The sequence below is a fragment of the Calidris pugnax genome, unplaced genomic scaffold (genome assembly GCF_001431845.1).
Source record: "Calidris pugnax isolate Ruff unplaced genomic scaffold, ASM143184v1 scaffold42, whole genome shotgun sequence".
Taxonomy (NCBI): Eukaryota; Metazoa; Chordata; class Aves; order Charadriiformes; family Scolopacidae; genus Calidris; species Calidris pugnax.
The window spans coordinates 3784367-3809934 of record NW_015090920.1 but is presented as its reverse complement, the minus strand read 5'-3'; the positions used below and the strand labels follow the sequence as shown (position 1 = coordinate 3809934).

Genomic DNA, 25568 nt, shown 5'->3' with positions numbered 1-25568 from the left:
GAAGTCTTTCAATGACACCTACCTTGGCTTTAGAAAACTCCAGCAGCATTCACAGCAGGACTTACCAAGTTTGTTTGCAAATGAATGTTTTATATTTGTATATAAATCTTTGTAAGATTGTTCTTGCCTTCAAGTGCTGCTTGAAAACTCAGTGGTCATTTTCAACTCTTTAGTCTCATTGAGTAAGTCTCATTAAATAGTATGTCCTTAATTTTTCTTTACATCATTTTACTGCCTTAATTAATTGCTAAAAAGCTTAATAAATAGGCCTAACCACTATTATTTACTGGGTTTGCCTTTATCAGCAGTCTTGCAGCACAAGGCACCTGAACACTTCTCTCTAAAACTGCACTTCGGTGAAAATAACTAAACCCAGTGGGTACAGGGTGTGTCACAGTAACTCAGATTTTTATGGATTGTGGTTTTTGTTTGTTTGTTTAAAAAAAGCTGTTTTCTATGTAGTATGAAAAGCCTCTGCCCTACTTTAACACGCTTATATTTTGTTATGGATTGTAGCCCTTGGATAAAGCCTGGTGTCCAGTTGTTTTACTTCCTGAAAACTTGATTTCATCCTTACCTCTGTTTTGGGAGAAAAAAAAAACCAAACAAAAACTGGAGACTTTTCTTCCACTCTTCTAGGAGTTTTATTACAGCAATTTATCAGGTGCATTATATTACCAAAAATGATTCTCTGCAGGATTCTAACAAGTTTACTCACTTGACCTTCCCCTGTACAACTTGAGTTATTCAACAGTGCTCCTTTACAACTCTTTACAATTATCTACTTGTGATAGTGCAACTGGAAGGACCTTATGGTCCCTACCACGAGGCTGATATCTCAGTACACACCAGGAGGATGCTGTGGGACCTGAGCAGCAGCACTACACTTGGAGAAACAAGGACTCTTAACCTCAAACAGCCTTTTTGAGCCGTTGGATAGAATTTAGACTTCAATATAAATTAACCTCCACAATGTTAGGAACAGCGCATTTGTGCATAGCTAATTAACCACCAATCAGTTAATCCATGCCCCTTCTTCACCGTTTCACTGTGATGCTGATATTGCTTTTATGGTGTTGAACATCCAGCACGAGTTCAGCCCCGACCTGGACGTGGATGGGCTCATCCAGAACCACCGCCGCTTGCTTCCAGTGGGAGAACTCATCAGATGTATCCAAGCTGTGCTCTTCATCCAGGTGGATGTGGTACCAGAAGGGAATGGCAGTGACTTGGCCAGACTTACAAATTTGTACCTAAAAAAATATTTAAAAGGAAGTAAGAAAATCACAGAATCACAGAATCTTCTAGGTTGGAAGGGACCTTAAAGATCATCTTGTCCAACTGTCAACCTCACTGACAAAAATAGACACCCACACAACAAACAAGGAGCATCATCACTAAACCAGACCTCCCAGCACTACATCAACCCGTCTTTTGAACACCTCCAGGGATGGGGCCTCAACCACCTCCCTGGGCAGCCCATTCCAATGGCTGACAACCCTTTCAGTGAAAAAATTTTTCCTAATATCCAGCCTGAAAAAAAATCAGATCAAACCGTTCCAATCCGTTTCAGAGAGATGTGCAGACAAGTCAATTCTGTGTTGATGGTTTTGAGCAATGAAGAAACAGCTCTGCAGGAGAGCAGCTCAGCACGCTCCTGACTTTCTGTCCTCACACAACTCACCTTCACTTCTCTGCTGGAGCTGTTCAACAAGGGGTTCATGAGATCCAGCCTCAGAAGCTCCACTGGCTTGCTCAAGGGGACACACGGCAGCGTGGAGAGATCCAAGTACACACGGACAGGTACCTAAGGGCACACACCGGAACGTCAGGCATCAACAGCCATTGAAAAGTTAAAAATTAAGAGACAATCGTAACGCCAAAGTTTCTATGGATTACAGTAATGCCTGGAAGAGACAGCCAAAATGCAAAATGCACCCCCACCAACTTCGTACCTTGAACTGGTTGATAAAAGGGGCTATATTAAATCCAAGGGTTGGTTCTGTTCCCTGAACAGCGCTCTCCAGTAGCAGAGACTCCGACTCCACGAGCATCCCGTACACCAGCACGTACTGGGGGAAAATCTGCCCTCCGCTGTGAAGCAAACATCTGGAAAATGAGAAGAGGTTTCACGCCTGAAGCCCATCGTTCCACAGCAGTGAGAGAACATTCATTACATTTAAGAAAGGCACACCAGTTCTTCCTCTGAAGTCAAGTGCTCAGAAGCATCTGAGTGGAGTCCTGGTGGGCAACAGGATGCCCATGAGCAAGCAATGGGCCCTTGTGGCCAAGAAGGCCAATGGATCCTGGGGGGCATCAGGAAGAGTGTGGAACAGCAGGACAAGGGAGGTCATCCTGCCCCTCTGCTCTGCCCTGGTGAGGCCCCATCTGGAGCACTGGGACCAGTTCTGGGCTCCCCAGTTCCAGAAGGACAGGGAACTGCTGGGGAGGGGACAGCAGAGGGATACAGAGATGATGAGGGGCCTGGAGCATCTCCCTTACGAGGAGAGGCTGAGGGACTTGGGGCTTTTTAGTCTGGAGAAGAGAAGGCTGAGGGGGGATCTGATCAATGCTTATAAATACTTCAAGGGAGGGTGTCAAGAGGATGGGGCTGGTCTTTTTTCAGTGGTGCCCAGGGACAGGACAAGAGGAAATGGGCACAAACTTGAACATAAGAAGTTCCACCTAAACATTGCACCTAAACACCCTGTGTTTGTCTTTCAGCGGTACCAGTTTGTTCCAGCAACAGTTTGACACGTGCATGAATCTGGGCTTTTTCAACCTTGCACTTAAAGCCACTTCAGCCGTTACTAAGATGCTGCCTACCCTGGGAACTTCTGACAGACCAAGAAATAAGATCTTCAGCGGTACCAGTTTGTTCCAGCAACAGTTTGACACGTGCATGAATCTGGGCTTTTTCAACCTTGCACTTAAAGCCACTTCAGCTGTTACTACGATGCTGCCTACCCTGGGAGCTTCTGACAGACCAAGAAATAAGATTTTCCATTCACATTCTCGCATACAAAATACAAAGAGGTCTATAAAAGTGAAAACTTGACGCTTTTTTCCTTTTTAAAAAAGATCCATGTATACAACGGTCACACCAGAAACACTCTGGGAGGTCCAAACTGTTCAGAAAACCAGCTTTTTCTGCTCTACAGAAACAAGATGACAGTAGTTTTGTAGTTAGAAGGAATATTTTCAAAAGTTTTCAGATAATTATGGATTCCCAGGAATACTTTTGTCCATTTATACTGTACCTGGATATTGCAGCCTTTTCCATCACCTCCTGCTGGATTAAACCTGATGTCTCTATAACATCCAAGATAATAATACTCCACAGTTTGTCTGATTTGGGTCTCTGTAGCACCACACTTTCATCTTCTAAGTGACTCAGCCAAAACTCTAAGGTTTCCTTGGGGAAATGGTTAGCCTCTGAGATGACATGAAGTGCTGCCTGGTGCTGTTCCTTCTCGATAGAACTGTAGGCTCTGACGGGTCCAAGTTGGCCAGCTATAACAGGGAGGATGGAGAAGCCCTCAGACACATCTAAAATGTACAAAGGATCAGGAGCCACGTCTGGAGAGCTCTTGGTTTGACCCTCTTGGTGCATCCCACTGCCATGTCCATCAACATCCATGGACTGCAAGTCCTTACGTGGCCTTAACGATGACAACACTCTGCCCATGGCAGCTTTGAAGCACTGGTGGTACGGCCCGTTGTTCAGCAGGGCTATCTCTGTGGATTCCAACACACACACTTGACTGGTGCCATCCTGTTTGTTAGTTGTCTGAAGCCCAGCCAGAGCATGACATAGTTCAGCCTCGTTGCCCAAACTCAGGGGGTCCTCTCTCTCGCTGACGTCCATCCCGCTCTCGGAAGTCAAAGGAGAAATCTTCTGGATCTTCAAGTAGCAGTCTTGGCAGCAAACTTCCATCGACACGCTGTCTCCGGGCTTCACCGAATAATCTTGGCAAAAACAGCACAGAAGAGTCACAGCAAGTTATTTCACGGCAAATATCAGCACCTTGTGGCTGCTTCACTTAAACAAAAACCCAAACAAAACCACAAGAAAAGCATTACCTCATTTCTTCACTGGTTGTTAGTAGCGTGTAGGAAAGAATTGCTCTAGTCTGCAGTTCACAAGCTGAAATTTACAACTGACATTTGCCTTAAACTGTCCCAAACTAGGCAAAACCTATTTATTCTCAACACAAGCCTTTCTATGATTAATATATATTACTTTTAAGTGTTCTGTCAACAGCAGAGCAGGACAAAGAACAGCCTGGTACAGAAACTGCTTTTGCTTTAAAATGTGTGCATTTTAATACCTACCTCCTGTAGACAAAGGTAAATTCATAGTTACACAGAAAACAATAGCCACGCTTTAGAAAGAGCAACTTATTCAAAATAAGTTTTACTGGGACATTTACAGTGTACAAGCTTAAGATGGTCTTTGGATACTCTGTGTGTGTTTTCTAAGAAAGTAAATCAACTGATACCAGACCAGAATTTCCAAACAGAACTGCTATAGTTTGGGAAATATTTCTTTCAATGGCAACAGAGGCTACAAATATCTCTTCCCTCTCCTATGCTTTCCACTGAACCACTCCATGGCACACCTGCCCCTGCTGTCTGTTATTTCTAAATCAGGAGGAGCTGTGGACTCTCTCAAGGGTAGAGAGATGTGGCTACACTAGAGAGCTGGGCAATTAACAACTCTGCAAAATTTAACAAGAGCAAGCACCAGATTCTCCAGCTGGGCTGAGGTGGAGACACACATCCTGGTTCTACATCCAATTTTGGGGACGAGATGCTGGAGATGGCAAGTAGGAGTCAACAGCATGGCCTGACAGCAAAACGGGCCAACCGTGTCCCAGGGTGCACCAAGAAGAGCAGAGCTGGCCAGCTGAGGGAGGTGACTGTCCCGCTCTGGGGCAGCCCCACCTCCAGCACTGTGTGAAGTTTTGAGGGCCTCAATCTAAGAAGGACATCCCACTGTTGGAGTGTGTCCAGAGAAGGGTGAAGATGGTGAAGGACTCGGGAGGAGTGGCTCAAGTTACTCACTTTGTTGGGCTCGGAGAAGAGAAGGCTGAGGGGTGTCCCCATCACAGCCCACAATTTCCTCACAAGGGGGGGGCAACGGAGGGGAAGGTGCTGACCCCCTCTCTCTGGTGACCAGTGATAGGACACAAGGAAATGGAACGAAGCTGCACCAGGGGAAGTTCAGTTTGGCCATTAGAAAAAAGGTTTTTTACTGAAACTGTGGTCGGTGGCTGGACCAGGGTCCCCAGGGAGGTGGTCACCGCACCAGGCCTGTCGGAGTTCAAGGACCATCTGGACAACGCTCTTAGTCATGTGGTTTAGCTTTAGGTAGTCCTGAGAGGAGCAGGGAGTTGGACTCAATGATCCTTACGGGTCCCTTGAGATACTCTAAGATAGTCTGTGAACTAAGAGAACGGAGAAGAGGTGAACAAAGATGTCCTGCTTTGAGGTAAAACAGAACTAATTTTCTGTTCAGTAATTTTACTTTTTTATCTGAGCCTCTTCTAACTAACTAAACTCCGAAATTAACAGCATATTGTTCAGAAACTGTTCACTCTCACAGTGATAAGACCTGATTATACCAAGGAATGGTGTGAGAGGCCCCTGCTTATACTCATTGCTGTAACAACCAAGGTCAGATAAATTCATTATGTGCCCCATTGGAGGGTTGGAAGCGGAAAAGCAAAGAGGGGTCCCACCTGTAGGGAGGAGAGGACAGGAGAGGTGACCCAAAACTGACCAACAGGGTGTTCCATCCCATCTGCCCCATGCCCAGTATAAAAGCTGAGGGATCAAAGGGTCAACTCTCCCTTCAATGGCTGATGTCAAGGAGGACCCTGTCTGTTCGTCTGCCTTTGATCCCAATCCGAGCATTCCTGACTCCAGATTTGGAATCCACCTCCTGACCCCCTCTCTCTGGTGACCAGTGATAGGACACAAGGAAATGGAACGAAGCTGCACCAGGGGAAGTTCAGTTTGGCCATTAGAAAAAAGGTTTTTTACTGAAACTGTGGTCGGTGGCTGGACCAGGGTCCCCAGGGAGGTGGTCACCGCACCAGGCCTGTCGGAGTTCAAGGACCATCTGGACAACGCTCTTAGTCGTGTGGTTTAGTTTTAGGTGTCCTGAGAGGAGCAGGAAGTTGGACTCAATGATCCTTACGGGTCCCTTGAGATACTTTAAGAGTCTGTGAACTAGGAGAACGGAGAAGAGGTGAACATGTCCTGGTTTGAGGTAAAACACAACTAATTTTCTGTTCAGTAATTTTACTTTTTTACCTGGGCCTCTTCTAACTAACTAAACTCCGAAATTAACAGCATATTGTTCAGAAACTGTTCACTCTCACAGGGATAAGACCTGATTATACCAAGGAATGGTGTGAGAGGCCCCTGCTTATACTCATTGCTGTAACAACCAAGGTCAGATAAATTCATTATGTGCCCCATTGGAGGGTTGGAAGCGGAAAAGCAAAGAGGGGTCCCACCTGTAGGGAGGAGAGGACAGGAGAGGTGACCCAAAACTGACCAACAGGGTGTTCCATCCCATCTGCCCCATGCCCAGTATAAAAGCTGAGGGATCAAAGGGTCAACTCTCCCTTCAATGGCTGATGTCAAGGAGGACCCTGTCTGTTTGTCTGCCTTTGATCCCAATCCGAGCATTCCTGACTCCAGATTTGGAATCCACCTCCTGTCCATCACCGAGCCCAGTCTGGGACTTTTCCCTATGCCTGTTGGTGATGGGATCATCATCCTGGGAGCTTGATACAGTTTTGTATATACTGTACACATTTTTATTTTATTTTACATTTTTTTTCCTTTTTCTTCTTCTTCTTATTTCATTATTTATTTATATTTTCATTAAAGTAGTTTAGTCTTTCTCTAAACTCATAATTTATTTTTTTTATCCCCCTCTTCCTCTCTCTTTTCCTTAGGGGGGGAGGGAGGGAGGGGCCATCTGTCCTTCTGGTTGGTCAATTGGGTCAAAACCACGACAGATTTATTGGTGCCCAACGTGGAGCTCGACTGTGGTACAACTAGAGCTCTGGTAGGTTGTCTGAATAGTTGGAATTCCAGTTTGCTCAGAGATGAAAACAGACAGCTTACATTGGGGTCAAAACCACGACAGGAGAGCAGAGGCTGCTGGAAATGACAGTGGGGGTGTGGGGGCTGTGGAACAGTACTCTCACAGGGATAAGACCTGATTATACCAAGGAATGGTGTGAGAGGCCCCTGCTTATACTCATTGCTGTAACAACCAAGGTCAGGTAAATTCGTTATTTGCCCCGTTGGAGGGTCAGAAGTGGAAAAGCAAAGAGGGGTCCCACCTCTAGGGAGGAGAGGACAGGAGAGGTGACCCAAAAGTGATCAACAGGGTATTCCATCCCATCTGCCCCATGCTCAGTGTAAAAGCTGAGGGATCAAAGGGTCTCTCTCTTCCTTCAATTTGGCACCCAATTGGAGCTCGACTGTGGTACAACTAGAGCTCTGGTAGGTTGTCTGAATAGTTGGAATTCCAGTTTGCTGGGAGATGAAAACAGACAGCTTACATCAGCTTACTTTGGGGTCAAAACCATGACAGGAGTAGAGGCTGCTGGAAATGACAGCGGGGGTGTGGGGGCTGTGGAACAGTATTCACAAGTTAGAGCCCAAAATGGAGGTGAGGGGCAGGCAAGAATGTTTAGTTTTGGTTTTCTGGCAGTAGCAGCTACCAATTCCTACCTCACCACCCCCTCCTCCCTTCCACGAGTCACACCCTGACTAAGTGGGGCCAGTTAGCAGCCCCACTCCTTGGAGCTGCTCCACAATGCATTCAATTCAGGATAGAAACAAATCAACTTAAGGAAAAGCATTCTCCCAGATCTTAAGCAGGTCCTTTATCTGCTTCACAGCAGAGTCACACAAACAAGACCTGTGCACTACAGTCCAGAAACCTGCTCGGGAACCACCTCACACCTACTTGCTGTTGAACTTTTCACAGAATCATGGAATTGTCAGAGTTGAAGGGACCTCTAGAGATCATCTGGTCCAACTGTCCTGCCAAAGCAGGGTTGCCCAGAGCAAATCACTCAGGAGCATCCAGCCGGGGCTTGAAGATCTCCAGAGAAGGGGACTCCACACCCTCCCTGGGCAGCCTCTTCCAGGGCTCTGCCACCCTCACCCCAAAGAAGTTCTTCCTCAGATTTGAGTGGAACGTCCCATGTTCCAGTTTGTGTCTGTTGCCCCTCGTCCTATCGCTGGAAACCACTGAAGAGTCCAGCCCCATCCTCCTTCAACTCACCCTTTAGATACTTATAAATAAGGTCTCCCCTCAGCCTTCTCTTCTCCAGGCTAAAGACCCCCAGCTCTCTCAGCCTTTCCTCATCAGGGAGATGCTCCAATCCCTTAATCATCTTCATTGCCCTACGCTGGACTCTCTCCAGCAGTTCCCTGTCCCTCTTGAACTGGGGAGCCCAGAACTGGAGGCAGGATTCCAGTTGTGGCCTCACCAGTGCAGAGCAGAGGGGGAGAATGACCTCCCTTGACCTACTGGCCACACTCTTCCCTGTGCAGCCCAGGATTCCATTGGCCTCTTGGCCACAAGGACACATTGCTGGCTCATGGAAAGTGTGCTATCTACCAGGACTCCCAGATCTTTCTCCTCAGTAGTGCTTCCCAGAAGATCCATCCCTAACCTGTATTTCCTACACCTAATTGCTGCCATCTCCTAGTCTCTGAGATAACCCAACCAGCTCAAAACCAAAATGAAACCAAGTGTATTAAACAAGAAAATCCCCAGGACGTACCGAGGAGGCCCTGCACAGGATAGACTGCCTGTTCCCAGCACGTTTCCTCACTGGGACTCGTAGACAGAGCGTGCTCATCATCCAGCTGTAGCACAAACCACACCACAACAGCATCTAGCACTCCTCCTTCAGTGACTGGCAGGCTGAGCTTCCAGGGCTTTCTAGCTGCAAGGCTTTTCAGCTCCTGACCAGAGTGGAAAGAAGGGGAAAAAAAGCATGAGAGCGTTTCTTTCCATAAATAAAAGATGGTTTTTATTACACTCACTAAGTCACTACAACACCAATTATCATTAGCACTCGTTAGCACTGGAGCTGTCGTTCCACACACAAGTGCAGTTACACACATGACCTGTGCCCATCAGCCATTAAAGCAAACACACCTACATCTAAAAACACACTTATTTAAAAACACTGAAAACCACCAGAAAGGCTTCAGCCTGGCAAGGCTTACCTCGTGAGAGTAAACAGAGCCAGTCTTTTGGGCTGGATTCAAGCCAATGCTGAGGTACATACCTCACTCAAAACCTGCATTCAATCAGCTCTAGAAATACTGTACCTAAGCACTGAATTCACTTGACCACAGGTTTGGCAAAATCATTACAAAAACACCAAGTCAAACATCTTTGAGGATATTTTCTCTGTTACCTGGGCGTTGTGTAAAAGCTCAGGCATGTACCATTTCCTATTGGGAAGAACCACGATCTGCCCTAAAGGAATCAGGTTATAAATTCTCCAATACTCCTAAAACATTCTGAGTATGTAATAGGAATTAGGTCTTTTTCCACATAAAATCTATTTTTCTCATTAATTACCTTCTGTTAACTGACAAACATAAAAGGCCCAGCTCTACTGTAGATAGTTCTGGCATAAACCAAGTAACAGTAGGTCAATCACAAGGGACCAAAGATTCTCTAAGTCACAACCTTTCTATTTAGTAACACAACGGCCTTGCCTTAGCATTTATCAGCTTCCTGATCTGCTAACGTCAACATTTCTCCTCACTAAGTTTCCATCTTAAAATACACAGGGCAAAAGAAAAGTTCCACTCTCAGAGTAGCTCCCACACACTGCATTTTTTTATTATTTCCCTCTTTATTCCCATTCTCTCTTCTCCCCAGAGTTGCTCTACCTCTCTTCTCACAGCTGAGAGATGTCTGGACAATGCGTCAGTGTGTCAGAATTACTGGATGCTAATGAAGTTCATCATGAGATCTCACTGCTCCTCAATAAAAATACTTTGCTGCTAGTCATTTTTTCCATATGTCCTCAACTGGAGAAAAAGAACAAAGAGTAGGAAGCTGAAGCTTTGCTGGCAGTATGCCTCTTGAAGCAAGACAGCAAGAGCAAAAGCATGCATCTGTTTCTCAGTTTCTGGAAAGTTACAGCTGTTTAGAAGCGTATTTTATATTAACAATATTCTTCCTGATTATTCCTTAAAAGCAGCAGGCCCAAGGTTCTCATCCACTAGTTTAGTAAATGCAGTGTTACATCCTCATCTTGTGGCACACAACACCTAAAACCCACTTGAAGGCAGTTATTCCAGCCTTCTCCACTCTCTGTCACTTATCCCGTATTTATTCCTGATGTTTGTCCACTGCATAAAACTTTTTTTTCTATTATTTATGACAACTACAGACTCGAACAGCTCTAGCCCATCAGGATGGCAATTTATCAACCACTGTATCTAAAGAGGCAACAAAGAAAATAAAGCAGTGATGCAGGAGTAGGTATGGAATTATGCTATGCCACATATATCCTCTGAATAAAAAGAGATAACTTGCATTAAAAAAATATAAGGAAAAACTCCACAAAAAACGCAGTTGTTAAGTTTCCTATCCCTTAACTCAAATTTTCTCAAATATTCCACACGGTAACCTCTCGTTAAAATTAGGAAGAGCCAGTGTGTGCAACTGTTGGCAAGAGCTCAGGTCCTCTAGGGCCTGAAAGCGAGACGGAGCGTTAATTACTGGCTGCTGAGGTAAACACTCACTTCCACTCCCAGTAGCCCTGACCTGCTGCCAGCAAACACGCACCCAGGTACTACCTGCAGCCTGGAATTACAGCCACATTCCCCTGCCTGCGAGCAATCAGGCTGCTAATAATAATAGCAGTAATAAAGTCATTGGCATAAAACTCAGCTGCTTTTTTTTTTAAGATTTTGACTTCTTATCATTATTTCTCTGATGCCTGTGAAGCCTCCTACACCACAGTTTGAGAAACGCTGTGTACTGTATTTTAAGACTTTTTCTCAGGTTTGTCAGTTTAGGTCTGGGTAGTTAGTACAAGCAGGGCTTTTTTTTTTAAGATTTTGACTTCTTATCATTATTTCTCTGATGCCTGTGAAGCCTCCTACACCACAGTTTGAGAAACGTTGTGTACTGTATTTTAAGTCTTTTTCTCAGGTCTCTCAGTTTAGGTCTGGGGAGTTAGTGCAAGCAGATAAATGCAAAATCCCTCTCATTCTTTGAAAATGCAAAAATCCCTCTCATTCTTTGAAATACAAGTTTAGAAAACAGGTCTTTGAAATGACCTCACTAGCATTAAGTAACCTCATATCTGAATTTCAATATTTAGTAGGTAATTCTGCTACTGTCTTTAAGTATAGCAGAGCTTTTTATCCCAATAGAAGCAGAGACATTTTTTCTTTTTTATTGTTCACCTGCACAGATTGAACATCCAGGTGTGGCCACGACAAAAACAAACAAACCTCAGGTTGAAACTGATGTTTGAAATCCACAGTTGGAACTGCCTTATTTGCTCAGTGAAAAAAAGTGACAACAAACAGTAACCAGTGATTCCCAAACAATTAACTGCATCTCTTCCCTTTACCCCCACTTATCATATCTTACCATTTCACGACAGAAATATTCCCTTAGTCTAACTGAAACTTCAACGGCATGGTTCTGAAACACCATTTAAAGAGTAACACTGTTTTTTCACTCCTTTAAATTATCTTTACATCTCCAGCAGGCAGATACTTAAGAGTAGGCATCTCAGATGACAGCAATAATTTCTTATTGATGCTAGAAGCAGAAGCAACATTAGGTCATGGAGAGATGGCTCCCAGCAGTACACTGAAAAGCCTTGTCTTATTTCATTTTTAATCTCAGGATGTCAGACGAGCCAACTAGGAAAAAGCTATTGATTCAGAAACGCTGCAATTCCCGGCCAAGCAGTAGCCAGGAATACTTTATATTTATATAACAGACTCTATTTTTAGCTCTGACTCAACACTAACTCCTCACCACAGGTCAATGAGCAAGAAACACACCAGACATCAGATGTACCATCTTTTTAGCACGCTCAGCTGCGAGTGGCTGAGGTCCTTGCCTTACAATTCAGGCCTATTTAGTATATGTACACAAAGGGATTTTGTGCAAAACACACAAAATAATGCTACCATATTCCAGAGTGCCATATTACAGAAATACCATCAAATACCAAAGTGGAATCAACCTGATTAAATATGGTAATTTCTTCATCTCCCCTCTCTTTTATGCTTACCCATCAATGCTTACAGACATTTTTATGTCAGATGTAAAATAATTTCTTTCCAGAGTTTCTTGAAGACTCTAACTTTAGAGGAATAAACTCAGTCAGCTTCACAACTGCAGAAATCATTAAGATGGGTCTGTTGCATTCCTTCTCCCCCTCCCTGCTCTGAGGCTGGCAGTTGTTTGATCCCTTGGTGAGCTAATTTAGTGCCCTAAACAATGTCAAACAAACAAAAAACTCCACCTCCAAAACTGTCATCTGATGAATCACATCACCACACAACCAGAGAAGTATCCCAACCAGCAGAGGATTTCAGTGCAGCCCTGCCAACTTTGCACTCGTGAACTGTTCTGAAACCAAACCCAGAAAGCAAATAGGATCTGGGGCTCTCATTATTCATAAATAGATTACTTAAAAAGGACATTAAAAAAAATATTATTACCTGCAGATTGTTGAAATCTACTGTCATGACTTGACAGGGTTCTGTCAGAGGTATGTAACCTCCAGGAATACGACTGAGCTTCTCAGTGGTGTAAGGTTCAACAGTTTCCTCTGAACCAGCAGAAGCATGTGTTGGGCTAAAGAATTGCACTGAATCTGGCAAATGGACACCAGCAACTTCTTGTGTTCCCACTCTGGGAGTAAAAGAGAAAAAAAAAAAAGGGGGAAGAAATGAAACCACAAATAATTTGACCAAAAAAACCCAAAGGAAATTCTTCCCAGGCTTAGCATTTTGAAATGCAGAGAGTGTAAGAATGGAAAACCTATAAAAAAACCAGAAGAATTTTGTGGGATTTTTGTCAGAGCAGCTCTACAGCAAGAAAATGCACATCTCTTTCAGGAATCAGAACTGAATGATGTCACTAGAAACTGAGAAAAGGCTCAGCATGTCCTTTGTCAAAGGCCACAGACTTTTGCCCCTGGAAGTACAACTCCTGGAGTCTTGACAGAGAACTAGAAAGAAGAACATACTCACAGACTTTTGCCCCTGGAAGTACAACTCCTTTAGTCTTGACAGAGAACTAGAAAGAAGAATATGTGATAATAAGAGCAAATAAAGCTTTTCTGCCACTGCATTAGATAGAGCAAATAAAGCTTTTCTGCCACTGCATTCGATAGACAATGAAGGTGTTTCTTTCAGGTGAACAGAACAGTCAGAACAAAGACAAATAGATATGCAATAAGAGAATTAATTTTTGTAATCTCTTTGATGTAAAACTTCCATTTTGCAGTACTGCTATGTATTTATCAGGCACAATAAGGCATTTTTCACAGTTACACTCCATTTTGCAGTACTGCTATGTATTTATCAAGCACAATAAGGCATTTTTCAGTTACAAAGCTGCAAAGAAAGTCTTAGAGTTGATTCCTCGGCTTTGACAATTCAGAGTACGCGTATCCGCTGCAAAGAAAGTCTTAGAGTTGATTCCTCAGTGGAAAAGGCTTTGACAATTCAGAGAGAATTCTTACAATTCTCTTGTAAGACAGAAGATCAATTAGGTTTCTAGAAACAACCTTATACAGAAAGTTTCAAAGAAGAAAGAATGCTGTAACTGCTTTAAAACAACTACTTACCTACACTGTCCATCTCTTAGGTTTGAGCACTTAAAAAAAAAAAATATTCTCAAAGTACAAGTCAGGAAATTGCATGAGACAAACCTTGCACAAGCTACACTTCAGCTTACTCTGAAAAAGTACATTTGTCTGTGAAGGACTTAGTGCTTCCCAGCTGAAGTGACAGCTATCAATAAATCTGCATTCTTACAGTGAGATCTGGCACTCAGAAGTTCAAATGACAACTAGTTAAATTTCTCTTTCTAGAACCACTTTTAATTCTGAATCACTTTCTCAGGAACCTGCAATTAAGTATGACTAGACAGGCTCTGACAACGTTCTCATCAGATACAGTCATCCCCTTGAGCCAGAGAAGCTCCCAACCACACAATTGGATAGGCTGAAAAATCCATAACCTGGATTTTTAGGCTTATATAACCTGAATAATATATAACCTTAGGCCTCATAGCCTGAATTTTCAAAGAAAAACTGCAACTAAAACAGAACAGCTGCTGTATGAGGCCTATACTGTGGAAGAGGTCACCAGGTTATTATATTGTCATGAACCCTTCCAGTCTGAATACATAAGCACAGAAGCAGAGCCATTACATTGCCTCTATTTCTGGGGCCGCTCCCAACCACACAATTGGATAGGCTGAAAAATCCATAACCTGGATTTTTAGGCTTATATAACCTGAATAATATATAACCTTAGGCCTCATAGCCTGAATTTTCAAAGAAAAACTGCAACTAAAACAGAACAGCTGCTGTATGAGGCCTATACTGTGGAAGAGGTCACCAGGTTATTATATTGTCATGAACCCTTCCAGTCTGAATACATAAGCACAGAAGCAGAGCCATTATATTGCCTCTATTTCTGGGGCCCATCAACTAAAATTACACATTGAAAAAAAATATCTGAAACCTGAAATTCTCACAACTTTGTCAGTTCATTTGTTCTTCTGGAAGTAAACACGTTTCATATGGATGTGAAATAACTGCTTCAAATTGAGTGCAATGACTTCAGGAGAAAATGAAAGCTTACCATAAAAAAAAAATATATATATCTATTACACACCACCACAGAAGAGTTAAGCCCTATAGTCGTTTCAGGGAACACAAGCAATAGGCATAAGCAGCACCAGCTGTAAAGAAACATTATTACTTGATGTTTTAATGATAATTGTAAAGCTACAATAATGGGTAAAAGTTTTTGTAAAGTTGGCTTAAGTGCATCAAAAATAGAGTCACAATAAAACTGGTATGATTTATCTAGAATTTCACTATACCCTATGAAAAAAGACCCCTAAAAAACAATGAGAGCACAAGAAATGCAGCATAACTTCAAATTGCTAAAATAAAGGGACAGAATTCAAAGCAGAAGGTCAGATCAGATACAGATAGATGACTGTGATACGCAAGACTATCAACAGTTGAAGTGAAGGGAGATTCAATCCCTCAGCAAGATGAATCAGTGTTAAATGATGGATTAAACACACTCCTGAATGTACCTGAAAAACCCCTCAGGTATTCATCGATTCCTGGATGCTACATCTACTTATAACCACTCAAAAAACCAAAATTAAATGAGGAGGAAAAGCTCAGAGAAAATCTGTATTAGTTGTATAAAACAGAAACTGTGCTAGATGATATAAAAAGCATCAGAAAAGAGAGTCTTTTGCACTGCAATTTCATTACACATCCTCCTCAGAAAAAAACCAACACATCAAAACCCCCAAGTTTTGCTGTAGATCATGAAAACACTTAAGGAAATGTGGGGATATGCATATCAGAAGAATTCAAAGAGATCTGGGTATTTTAAATCTGAGATTAGGCAAGTGTTTCACATAAAGCTTAATAGCACTTGTTAAAATAGATTTAAGACAGGTATTCTTACTGGAGGAAAAAGGGATGTCAAACTATAAAGGAAGGAAATTTAAAAGTGACTTTTTTCTTCTCCCTACAGTGTATAATTAATTTGTGGCAATCATTTCACTCCAGCTAGCCACCTGACCTTAAGCTATACTATTAGAATAGATTGTTAATTCAACAATCCAAAGCTACAACACATTAACTTTCATCTTGTTTACATTTTGTAAGGAATGAAATTAATCCTAAACAAAATAAATGAAGTCCAAACCTCTCAGACAGATACTGTCTCCATACCGTGGTTCTAGAATTTGAGGAAAAAAAAAGAATATGAAAATAACTGATCCACAGTCAGAACTGGTCTGAGCAAAGAAACCCTACTATATGCTAGTTCAGAATTAAGCAGAAAAATAATGCTAGGTGGGATTATTTTAGGCTTTACAAAGTCCTGTCCTCATCTTTTGAAAGGGTTAGATACAGCAGCAAGGTATGGAGCAGATCATAAAGAGGGTAAACCGAAGGAGGATAAAGGCCAAGCGTTAATCCAAGAATCTCCAATACAGAAATTGAGAAGTAATTTTACTATTAAGGAATTAAATTTCTTTAGCATGACTTAAAGGCATGTATTTCACCATAACTGAAAATCAGGAGTTTCTAATGAAGTGATCCAGAAAGTCTGAACCACAAAGGGGAGGGAAAAAACCAACAAACAAACGAGCCTGGAAAAAGGGTGGGGAGGGTGAGAGCAGAAATGTGTTTAGTGAAAACAGATAAATGAGCTATTAAAAAAAAAACAAAACGAACAATAAAAAGTCCTCCATAAAAACCACCAGTCTCTCTTCCCAAATAATAAATACAGGTTCAAACTGTGCTAGAATTTAAACATACCTGTGATGTCTACGTATCTCTTTGCATTCCACTGCCATCCCAAAAATTGTAGCACTTGCAGGAATGACTCTGCCATAGTCTCCAGTGCTGCCATCTTCATTTTTAGGCTGTGAAAACATGAATAACAACATGCAATGAGATAGTGACCTATTTCTACCATTAAGGCAAAGCACAGGTTACGTATTAATAAGCCATTAAATACTACAGCCAAAACATCAGTAAGTTCTTAGTGACTAGTAAAGCTCCTGCTCTTAGTCATTCCAGTCGACCCTTAAAGGAGTTTCTTAAGTACTGTTTCAATATATCCATGCATCAGCTTTACTTTTCAGTCTACTACTACTTCTGCATAATTGTAAAAGTGTTTTTTAAATTTATATTGTTAGAATATATTGAAACATTTGAGGACCTTTCCTGTATGCATCATTCCTACACTTAACACTAGAGGTCATCAGTTTGTTCAAGACAATACAAAACGCTTTCTGCCAATAAGATTTTTTTTTAAAATGACTTGGAATCAATGCAACATCAAAATAAAAGCAAAGTCCTTCTATTTCATAGAACCTAACAGAGGTTAACCCATGTAAGACTCCTTGTCACATTACTTTGCTTAATGTATGCTAGCTAAAATGCAAAAATACATAAAGTAAAATCCAAGAGCCCCAGTGGAATTGTTCAGTCTTCCAGAAAAGTTCCACAGTAGCAAAAATAAATTAAGAACATAAGAATATGTTTAACAAATTATAACTGACTCTTCTCTAGTGTTATGATGAGAAATAATTCTACCAGAATTCAGCACTTTCTGCTCAGACTGACACGACTTTCTGCTACTAGCTGCTGTCTCAAAATGACCGGGCTGCAATCAAACTTAGAGGAGAACAGCACCTTTAAAACACAAACAAATCCCTTTGGTGTTACCTACAAAGGGGAGAGGGAAGTAAAGAAGGAACAAACAGTGACCAAGGCTGAACCATCTCTGTATGCTGGAAAGCTAATAAGGAAACACAGTACCTGGTCTACTCAGAACATGAGCTCACAGATGTATGTGTGCTTTATTGCCTTTCACCAAAATCACATTTACAGAAGAAATCCAGATCACTCATTTTTAAAATATATAGAGGCATAAAATATTTACAAAACAGTTGTTCCTCATGCACATGTGCATGAACGTGTGCACATGCACACCCACATTTCTGCAGAAATACATACACACCAACACAGGAGTCCCCTTTACACACGTGTACCCACACCACTTACCTTTGGTTGTAAAAGTAAATGTTCCCAAGCGTGTATCAAGCTCTCCACAATCCCCTCTCCAAATAAACCAGCATCAACTGTTTCTGTGACAACCAAGGAAACCCTAGATGACAAAAAGGACACCGTGAAATATAACACATAACAAACATTCCTGTTAACAAAACAAAAACAAACTCCACACCAACATGAGCTCAGATCAAAACTTCCACCAGCGTTCTAAAGTTTCAACGGGCAATTTAAATCTTCCAACAAATGACTTGGTTTGAATTGTTGTTAGAAGTTATTCAAGATGCAGATATAAGAGAATAAATATTGAGCAAGAGTTTACCATAAAGCTTCTTCTTCAACGTTTATAAATACATCGTGTGGGAAGAATCTAGCCAAAACAGGAAGATGTTTCAGCCTGGGCACGCAGCCAGTGATGCTGCAGAATATGTATTTTGTCTGAATCTTGTGCAAGAGATCCATGCATGTGTTAAAAAGGAATTAAAAAAACCTCAACAACCTATAATCAAAGCACCCCAAAATTACCATGCAGACTCACAGACGCCCAAAATCCTAAATCCTTTGAATTAAAACCAAAAAGCACACAGCATGATAAGACAAGGCATTCCCAAAACAGTAACAATTTATTCCTGAGAGGCAACATCCAGTAACCCACCGTATGGTGGGAGCTCCATCACTTCAGATTATGAGCCTGTACCATCTACCAGACACTTCATTAAATGCTACAAAATTCAAAGTAAACTGGATTATTTCCTTCCCACCTTTAATCTGCATCCCTAGCAGCAGTGAGCTGAAGTGATAAACTAGCCCTTCACATATACCAAAACTTAACAAAAATCCCCTTAGATTTCTACCTGCTAGAAATTTACAGATCCTCCAGAAGAACCCCAGCTGGATACAGTGAGCAAAGAGGAGCAGGGTAGCATAAAAATCCCTGATTGAATATATTAAAAGCTGCAATGCTGTTCAAATTCTAATGTGCCAAGAGCAACTCCATGCTGATGATCTGTCCCAGCAGCTCTTACTGTGCTTTAAACTTAATATTGGAAAAATAAGCTACTTAAATTTTCCAAAGCACACGGATCTCGGCTCTACAGACAGGTGGGCAGCTGTATATACACAAACAAAAAGCTCAATACCAAGACACAACCTTATGATCACAGGATGAACTGCAACCCCCTTCCACTGAATTTTACTCAATATCTAAAGCCACACTGAGAGCTTCATGGATCCCTGCCACGGCGGGGTGCTGACTTTCACAGCTTGAGTCATCTCAGCCACCACCAGGCCTCCAGATGCAACCAAACATGACCTTCTTGCCTCCAAACACAGTTGCACTCTCCTTAGGGGACAGAGGAGAGGGGAAGGGAGGTTTTCCCTCACTCCCTAATCAGAAGAAGCAGGCAATCTGCAATTTCTGATCTCTCTGACAGACACAGAAGTTGACTTGGAGTTGCGGGGGTGTGGTATGACCCAGAAACTGTCTTTTTTTGCAGGTCCTATTACATACTTCCATCCTACTCACAGGCTGCAGAAGTAAGCCACAAGTTATTAAGTATAAAAGTATATGAAAATTACTTATTATATAGTAATCTAATTCCTCTTTTCATATTGTTGCAATATAATCACATACGCCCCAAAGTTGCCACCAGCAAAGAATTAAACTCCTTAATTTATGACATTGTTGATCTACCACCGAAATTAGTACAATCTAAAAAAACCTGTTATCATTTCTCACTCCTCTATAAAAACATAAAACATATAGAGAACCTTTTCCCATTATGGTTAATATCATAGACAAAGTTATTTCCTGCTTTAGGTCACAGGGTATTTTCTACTTTCTTGAAACTAAGAGCAAATTAAAAATACTATCACAACAGAGAGCAATAACGTACCTTTCAGGTATGTGCTTTGGAATTTCTAGATCAAGTGACTTCAAATGCAGAAGTTTGATCTCTCTTTCCATATTGTTTGCTGCCACAACATCACGGGCAAGTTCATACATGGTTTTTGATAGTTCACAGGCATAGACAAAAGATGCTCCTGCTTTTTTTGCAAACATACTGAAAAACATGTAAAATCATTTTAGGTAAAGCATGGCCAGATACGAGTTGCTCTTAAGTTCTATTTCTGCATCTGCTTTATATTTCTGAGAACACAGTTCAAGCCTAAAAATCATCTAATATGTCTTGTATGAACACCGATATCACACAAATTGGTATCCTCTTGAAATATCTTTTGTTATTCACCAAAAAAAAAAATAAAATACAGGTAGTATAAGGATACTCCACAGCTATGCTAAATGCAGTCTTTATACTACAGTGTTTTAACTAAGAAACTTTCTACACAAAAAACAGCTGCATCAAATAAAAAACAATGGGTTCAAAAATACTATTAGACATTAACTTCCAGACTCAGGGACTGCTGAAAGCTTTATTTCCTTTAAGCTTCGTCTCAAAAAATTAGTGAAAATGCTTGGTTTTTTTCCCCACTACCAACCAAGTTTTGTTTGCCAAAAATATTTCTATTGAGTTCATGTTAAATATGCACTTAGGACACACCTCAAGATTCCTGTTCCTGTTCCAATGTCGAGGACAGATCTGCACCCTGAGCGGACGGCGTTCTCGATGGCTTTCAGGTAGGTGAGGTTCCTCTTGGTATCGTTGAGCATGATGAAGTGCCAGCGTTCCACGAGCCAGTTGGCAACACGGTAGAAGTTCTCCTTTGCGTCAGCAAAGTCTGGGTTGAGCTTCACTGCTTTATGGAAATATCCAGCTGCTTCATCTCTAAAGCCCATTCTAATAGTAAAAACGACAAAAAATAAAAAATAGCATGCATTCAGCTGCCAAGCATCTGTAAATTTCTGTAGATCTACAAAGAGGTTTTATATGAGTTAAAAGACAATGGAAGTATTTTGTATTTGTTAGAAATATTATCTTTAGAAACACTGCTGTTACCTTATGAAAAAGAATGCTTTACAGCTCTACAACAAGTCGCTTCAAAATGCAAAGGAAGTCAAAAAAATACCATTGTACACACCAGTCTTCATCTACTGCTACAACTTTCCACAAACTAGAACAGGTTTTGCAAGAACTTGCTGCAACAACCTGACAGCAGCCCACTCTGCAATCCAGCTTCAGATTTTCAAGTCAAGAGAATACTACAAACTGCAAAACTGTTCTAGAAGGTGCTGTAAACCCTCCAAGTTTTGAGTTGCTTGCTTAAAGTGGCAACTTTGGAACTAAATTGTTAACTTGAAGCAAGTTTTTATGATACCTACAACATATTCTCAAATAAGAGGGCACTAAAACAAACCCCAAAATCTATGAAATGCAACAAACAGGTACATTTGAATACAACGCTGGAAGAGTTTTTCCTTAAAGCAAACAAAATAATCACAAAAAGCAAACCTAATCAAAACTATCCGGACCTAGGACCTATGATTTCAATCTTGAAATTCCGGTCTCAGAAGATCTTAGAACCCTTAGCAACAGCAAAGCATCATGTTTTGCAGTGTTTAGAGAAAGCAGGAACAGAATGCTGTACTCTAATAAAAGCTTAAGCTCAAATCATTTAAGAACAGCCCTACAGAGAAGAACATGCACAACCAGCTTCTTCACTTCAAAGGTCTGTTTTATGTGACTTTAAGAAGGAACAGAATTAAAAGACAGTTTTCAGGAATCTATCAGGAAAGAAAAAAAATATTGTATGTTAACCCTAACTACAGTTAACACAGTGACTGAACAATTCTGGTCTCTTCTGTGTAGTAATTTCTTGATAGATTGTTAGAAAATATTTGAAGGCAGTGCTTTTACCTTATAGTTTTTACTTTAGTAAAAGTGGTTTTGCCTTTTTTTTTTTTGCTGTGACTACCAACATTTATTTTAGCAATGACTATACTATTTGAAGCTGACAAACATCTGAAGTTCAACAGCACACACTACACAGCATTATGTGCATGCTTGCCTTTATTTCCTTTGAGCACATTTTATGTGCTCCGCTGAATTAGGTATTGTTTATTAACATATAATACTAAACATGATCCTTACAAAAGCTGAATATAAAAAAATACCATTGTACACACCAGTCTTCATCTACTGCTACAACTTTCCACAAACTAGAACAGGTTTTGCAAGAACTTGCTGCAACAACCTGACAGCAGCCCACTCTGCAATCCAGCTTCAGATTTTCAAGTCAAGAGAATACTACAAACTGCAAAACTGTTCTAGAAGGTGCTGTAAACCCCCCAAGTTTTGAGTTGCTTGCTTAAAGTGGCAACTTTGGAACTAAATTGTTAACTTGAAGCAAGTTTTTATGATACCTACAACATATTCTCAAATAAGACGGCACTAAAACAAACCCCAAAATCTATGAAATGCAACAAACAGGTACATTTGAATACAACGCTGGAAGAGTTTTTCCTTAAAGCAAACAAAATAATCACAAAAAGCAAATCTAATCAAAACTACCTGGACCTAGGACCTATTATTTCAATCTTAAAATTCCAGTCTCAGAAGATCTTAGAACCCTTAGCAACAGCAAAACATCATGTTTTGCAGTGTTTGGAGAAAGCATGAACAGAATGCTGTACTCTAATAAAAGCTTAAGCTTAAATCATTTAAGAATAGCCCTTCAGAGAACAGCAGCACGACCAGTTTCTTCACTTCAAAGGTCTGTTTTATGTGACCTTAAGAAGGAACAGAATTAAAAGACAGTTTTCAGAAATCTAACAGGAAAAAAAAAAAAAAATTGTATGTTAACCCTAACTACAGTTAACACAGTGACTGAACAATTCTGGTCTCTCTTTTGTGTAGTAATTTCTTGATAGATTGTTAGAAAATATTTGAAGGCAGTGCTATTACTTTATAGTTTTTACTTTAGTAAAAGTGGTTTTGCCTTTTTTCTTTTTGCTGTGACTACCAACATTTATTTCAGCAATGGCTATGCTATTTGAAGCTGACAAATATCTGAAGTTCAACAGTACACACTGCACAGCATTATGTGCATGCTTGCCTTTATTTCCTTTAAGCACATTTTATGTGCTCTGCTGAATTAGGTATTGTTTATTAACATTTAATACTAAACGTGATCCTTACAAAAGCTGAATATCCATTACTACAAACCTGAAAAGATGTTCTCCCATACTATTACATATCACTTCATCGTTCGGATACAGTTCAAGTGCTTGCTCATAACAGTTAAACAGATCTTGAATCCGTGCCAGAGAATCCAGCTCTTCTGCCCATTTAAAGAGAGTAAACTGAAATGTTTCCTAGAAAACAAAATGTGCATCACTGAGTTGCTGGAAGTTACCAGAAGCAGAGAACCGAGCCCTGAAAACATCTAGAGATATTTTGACGTGCACCTGAACACCCTCATTTCTTTAAGCAGCAGCACACAACTGATTGCTACCATCCCAGGTTATTTGGCTCACTTGAAGAAGCAGAAACAAGCTCTTGGATACCCACGCAGGGTATCATCACCCAGCAGTACACACTAAGGGCCTCTGTGTATATTAATGCATGCTGTACTACAAGTCAATACTAATAAGGCTCTACTTTTTATTAAAACTTATTTGACACACACAGGCTAAAAGAGAATTACATTAATTCCCTTCCCACAGGCATACACAGCTTATTAAAGTTACTGGTTCTCCCCATTACGACTGTTTTCTCCTTTATTCTGAAGACTGAACAGGAGAATCAATTACACACAACGAATCACAAGCCCAAAACACATCACAAAGCCTCAAGAGGAATACAGTAAATAAAATTGTTTCAAGTAATTCAAAGAGCACTTACTTTGACACTAGTTTTTAACTCGGGAGCTAGATTTAGTACCAGGAGATAGTGAGCATATGCAGTTCCAAAATCCTGGTCCTCCAGACAATGCTGTGCACTCTGCAAAGACCTGGAAACCAACTCCCTCCTGCCAGCTTCCCGACCACCTCTGTTGTTACAGTGAAGTTTAGCGTTGGAGTTGGGCATTCTGAAGGATGGAAATACTCACTCTTCCTAAAATTAAAAAAAAAAAAAAAAAAATTGTGTATATTGCAGGCCAAAGAAGTTGCACACAAAGCTGACAGATCGATCAACTTTAAAAATAAAAAAAAAAAAAAAAAAAAATTGTGTATATTGCAGGCCAAAGAAGCTGCACACAAAGCTGACAGATGTTTTAATTTTCACTGGCATTAGTAAACACATCCTCCCTCCCTCCCTCCCTGATCCTAAGCATTCAAAACCATCCCTATCTTTATACCATTGATAATTCCATAAAGCAAACAAAATAATCACAAAAAGCAAACCTAATCAAAACTATCCGGACCTAGGACCTATGATTTCAATCTTGAAATTCCGCACTAACTTTAAAATGAGTGTTCATCATTCAAAAGTCAGGTGCGCATCATCCTGGAAATAAGTTACACTTTTTCTCTTTTTAAAATTAGTTTTTGTAACACACAAACTTTTCTGCTTCAACAAAAGCAGCTTCATAAAGTGAAGAACCCCAGAAAAAGAGCCAATGAGCTCTTATTTTACACACAGCAACACAACCATTTTCCCCCCTTAAGAAAACATTAAAGAGTTAATATAATAAATATGTGTGTTTTAATAACTACTTTGGTTACCACTTTTAACTTTTAATGCTTACCTACTTAAGAGAGCCTGATACCACCTTCAGGATCTTCAGGCGCATCCTAGAGCTGAAGAAAGTGAACGTTACATGGGGAGGGACTGCAGGGAGCATGGCACCATCACAGAATCGCCTAGGTTGGAAGGAAACTTTAAGATAATCTAGTCCAACCATCAATCTGACAAAAAAAAAAAAAAACAACAACACAAAAAAACCCAAAAAAAAGAAAAAAAAAAACAAACCACAAAAAAACCCAAAAAAACCCCTACCAACACTAAACCATATTCCTGAGCACCATGTCAACTCGTCTTGTGAATATCTCCAGGGATGGTGCCTCAACCACTTCCCTGGGCAGCCCATTCCAAAATGCTTGCTAGCCCTTTTAGTGAAGAAATTTTTCCTAATATCCAACCTGAACCTCCCCTGGAGCAACCTGAGGCTGTTTCCTCTTGTCCCATCACCTGGGATTTGGGAGAAAAGACCAATCTCTGCTTCTCTACACCCTCCTTTCAGGGAGTTGTAGGGAGCGAGAAGGTCTCCCCTCAACCTCCTCTTCTCCAGGCTGAACACCCCCAGCTCCCTCAGCCTCTCCTCACAAGACTTGTGCTCCAGACCCTTCACCAGCTCCATTGCCCTTCTCTGGTAGGCGCTTTTTTTCTCGAAAAAAACCAACCCCAAACATCGGCCACATCTCAAGCCAGCACCAGCAATTTACGCAGGACCCCGCAAAACCTGGGAGAGCCGTGCAAACCCGCCTGGCCCTACGGACCCGGGGTCTGGGGAGGGATGGGAGGCTGAGAGGCCGAGGGGCCTGGCTCCCACCGGCGGGAAAGCCTGGCAGGCCGCAGCACCTCCAACACACTTCCCCGCTCGCCGGACGAGCCCCAGAGCCGCCGAACCGGGCAGGGCGGTGGGGGGTTTGCTCTGAGGCTGGGTTAGGAAGGGGGAGGAATACGGGAGCTCCCGGGGCCATCACCTGCTCGGCGCCGAACGGGGCTCCCACAGAGCTGAGGCGCACGCTGCCGGCCGCCGCCATCTTGCTGCCGG

General features: G+C 41.5%; 1 protein-coding gene across 2 annotated transcripts; it reads right to left on the bottom strand.

Moving 5' to 3' along the window:
* Positions 1-625: 625 nt before the first annotated feature.
* Positions 626-25568, bottom strand: PRMT9 (protein arginine methyltransferase 9). 2 transcript variants are annotated; one of them, XM_014949974.1, is made up of 14 exons: positions 25498-25568; positions 24540-24591; positions 23693-23905; positions 23015-23163; positions 20453-20689; positions 19787-19954; positions 17886-17988; positions 16632-16738; positions 12763-12955; positions 8826-9009; positions 3261-3969; positions 1956-2109; positions 1685-1807; positions 626-1253 (listed from the first exon to the last, which is right to left on the bottom strand). In XM_014949974.1, the coding sequence occupies exons 3-14, from the start codon at positions 23876-23878 to the stop codon at positions 1038-1040; spliced, it is 2529 nt and encodes an 842-aa protein (XP_014805460.1). In that variant the 5' UTR covers positions 23879-23905; positions 24540-24591; positions 25498-25568; the 3' UTR covers positions 626-1037. The 2 variants fall into 2 exon arrangements, with proteins under 2 accessions (XP_014805460.1, XP_014805461.1); XM_014949975.1 differs by having other exon boundaries at positions 24540-24654; positions 25498-25555.

What these genes read in the sequence shown, in the direction of transcription:
- PRMT9 (XM_014949974.1), bottom strand. Translation starts at nt 23,878, where the DNA reads ATGCCCAACTCCAACGCTAAACTTCACTGTAACAACAGAGGTGGTCGG. An exon ending in TAGATTTCAACAATCTGCAG is followed by an intron (nt 9,010 to 12,762) that starts GTAATAATATTT and finishes CACTCTGGTCAG; the next exon opens with GAGCTGAAAAGCCTTGCAGC. An exon ending in GAAAAGGCTGCAATATCCAG is followed by an intron (nt 2,110 to 3,260) that starts GTACAGTATAAA and finishes CTCATTTTCCAG; the next exon opens with ATGTTTGCTTCACAGCGGAG.